A 2,160-nucleotide genomic window follows, 5' to 3' on the forward strand; every position below is an offset into this window, starting at 1 on the left:
TACGCGGATCCGGTTCTGATTCGTAGCAACTGCTCTTGATGGACGGATACGTCCACGTGATCCAACGGGAGGAAGCAGAACGGCGACGACCCCAATCCTATCAGCGTGATCTCCATGGGCTTCGAGCGAGCCAACGGTCGTGACCCGCCGCCGTGGACCCACCACCGTCACCTTCTGTTCTTTCCTCGTCCTTTTCCTTTTTCCTTCCTTCCCTCCGCCCTCTTCTCCTCCTCTCTCCCTCCACCCTCCTCCCTCCTCCCCCCTCCTCCTCCTCCTCGGCCCTCCTCTTATATCCCATCCGAGGCCTCCAAGCAAAGTATTTTTTTGTCACTTCTCTGTCCCCTTCATCGTCACAACCGCAATGTCTTCGTCTCCTCCCCTTCTCTTGCTCTCCCTTTCGTTCCTCCTCCTCCTCCTCCTCCTCCCATTCTCTGCCATCTCTGCTCCCGTTACCCTCCAACTCAGCCGACATCCCCTGCCGTCCCACCCCGACCCCCTGCACCGCCTCGCCTCACTCGCTTCCGCCTCCGCCCTCCGCGCATCCCTCCTCAAGAACCGCCACCGCCACGCCTCTCCGCGTCCTTCTCGCTCCCCTCTCTTCCCCCACTCCTACGGCGGCTACTCACTCACCCTCGCCTTCGGCACCCCGCCGCAGCAAATTCCTCTCCTCCTCGACACCGGGAGCCACCTCACCTGGGTCCCTTGCACCTCCTCCTATCAGTGCCGTCGCTGCTCCTCCCCCTCCGCCACCCCCATCACCCCCTTCCTTCCCAAGTCTTCTGCCTCCACCCGCCTCGTCGGCTGCCGCAACCCCCGCTGTCTGTGGATCCACTCACCCGACCTCCTCCTTTCCCGGTGTCCTGCCTGCAACTCCACCTCAGCCGACGGCTGCCCGGCTACCGCCTGCCCGCCTTATGCCATCATCTATGGTTCTGGCTCCACCGCTGGGCTCCTCATGCTGGAGACACTCGCCTTGCCCGGCCGCACCGTCCCCGACGTCACCGTCGGCTGCTCCGTCTTTTCCGAACGCCAGCCAGCTGGCGTCGCCGGATTCGGCCGCGGCGCCCCCTCCCTCCCCTCCCAGCTCGGGTTGAAGCGCTTCTCTTACTGCCTAATTTCTCGGCGCTACGACGACGAAGCCGCCGAGAGCGGCTCCGTCGTCCTCGACCCCGCCAAGGAGGATTCCTCCGACGGCCTTAGATTCACGACCTTCCTCAACAATCCCGCGGCCGGTGCCGACGAAGGGTCGCCCTTCTCCGTGTACTATTACATCGGGCTGCGCGAGATGGCCGTCGGCGGAAAGAAGGTCAGAGTCCCCCGCTCCGCCCTCGCCCCCAGCCCCAGCGGCGACGGCGGCGCCATCGTCGACTCCGGCACCACGTTCACGTACATGGCCCCGCCGGTGTTCGAGCCTGTGCTTGCCGCATTCGTGGACCGCGTGGCGCACCGGTACAACCGGTCCGCAGACATGGAGGCCCGAACAGGGTTGCGCCCGTGCTTCGCTCTGCCGCCGGATGCGACGGAGGTGGACCTGCCGGAGCTAACCTTCCGCTTCAAGGGCGGCGCCGAGATGCGGCTACCGCTGGAGAATTACTTCGTGTTCGCAGGGGCGGACAGGGCCGCGGTGTGCCTCACCATCGTCTCCGACGGCGATGGCGCCGCCTCCTCGGATGTGGCCGGAGGGCCAGCGATCATACTGGGCAACTTCCAGCAGCAGGACTACTACATGGTCTACGACTTGGAGAAGGGGCGGTTGGGGTTCCGGCGGCAGTCGTGCCTCGGGTCGTAACCAACGGTGTGAACCAATTAGTTTTCATTAACCGCCAAAACGTTTCTTAATCAAATAATTATCGTGTGCTTTTTTGTACGGGAAAAAGGTGGTAATTGACTTGATAAAGTTTAATAAAGCTGCCGTAGCTTTAAACTAAACTCACCGTGAGATCACAACCGTTGGACGCCAATCGCACGGCTGTGATGGGGTAAATCGGCCTTTGGTGTTACTTCGATGCCGCTCTTGTTCAAAAAGAAGGTGGCCTTTTGGAACGGCAATCAGATTCCAGCTCATGAAGAGTAAAGGCGATCGATTCAACTTAATGCTGCAGCTACCACGAGGTTCTCATCCTTTTTCATTCCTTTTTATCTTTCCCCGGTTTTGGTGCC

At 61.2% G+C, this 2,160-nt stretch overlaps 1 protein-coding gene across 1 annotated transcript; it reads left to right on the top strand.

The window, feature by feature from the left end:
* Positions 1–221: 221 nt before the first annotated feature.
* LOC135676515 (probable aspartyl protease At4g16563) lies at positions 222–1,929 on the top strand. Its single transcript, XM_065187788.1, has one exon. The coding sequence runs from the start codon at positions 362–364 to the stop codon at positions 1,787–1,789; it is 1,428 nt and encodes a 475-aa protein (XP_065043860.1). The 5' UTR covers positions 222–361; the 3' UTR covers positions 1,790–1,929.
* The last annotated feature ends 231 nt before the right edge of the window (positions 1,930–2,160 follow it).

The sequence above is a fragment of the Musa acuminata genome, chromosome BXJ1-6 (assembly GCF_036884655.1).
Source record: "Musa acuminata AAA Group cultivar baxijiao chromosome BXJ1-6, Cavendish_Baxijiao_AAA, whole genome shotgun sequence".
Lineage (NCBI taxonomy): Eukaryota > Viridiplantae > Streptophyta > Magnoliopsida > Zingiberales > Musaceae > Musa > Musa acuminata.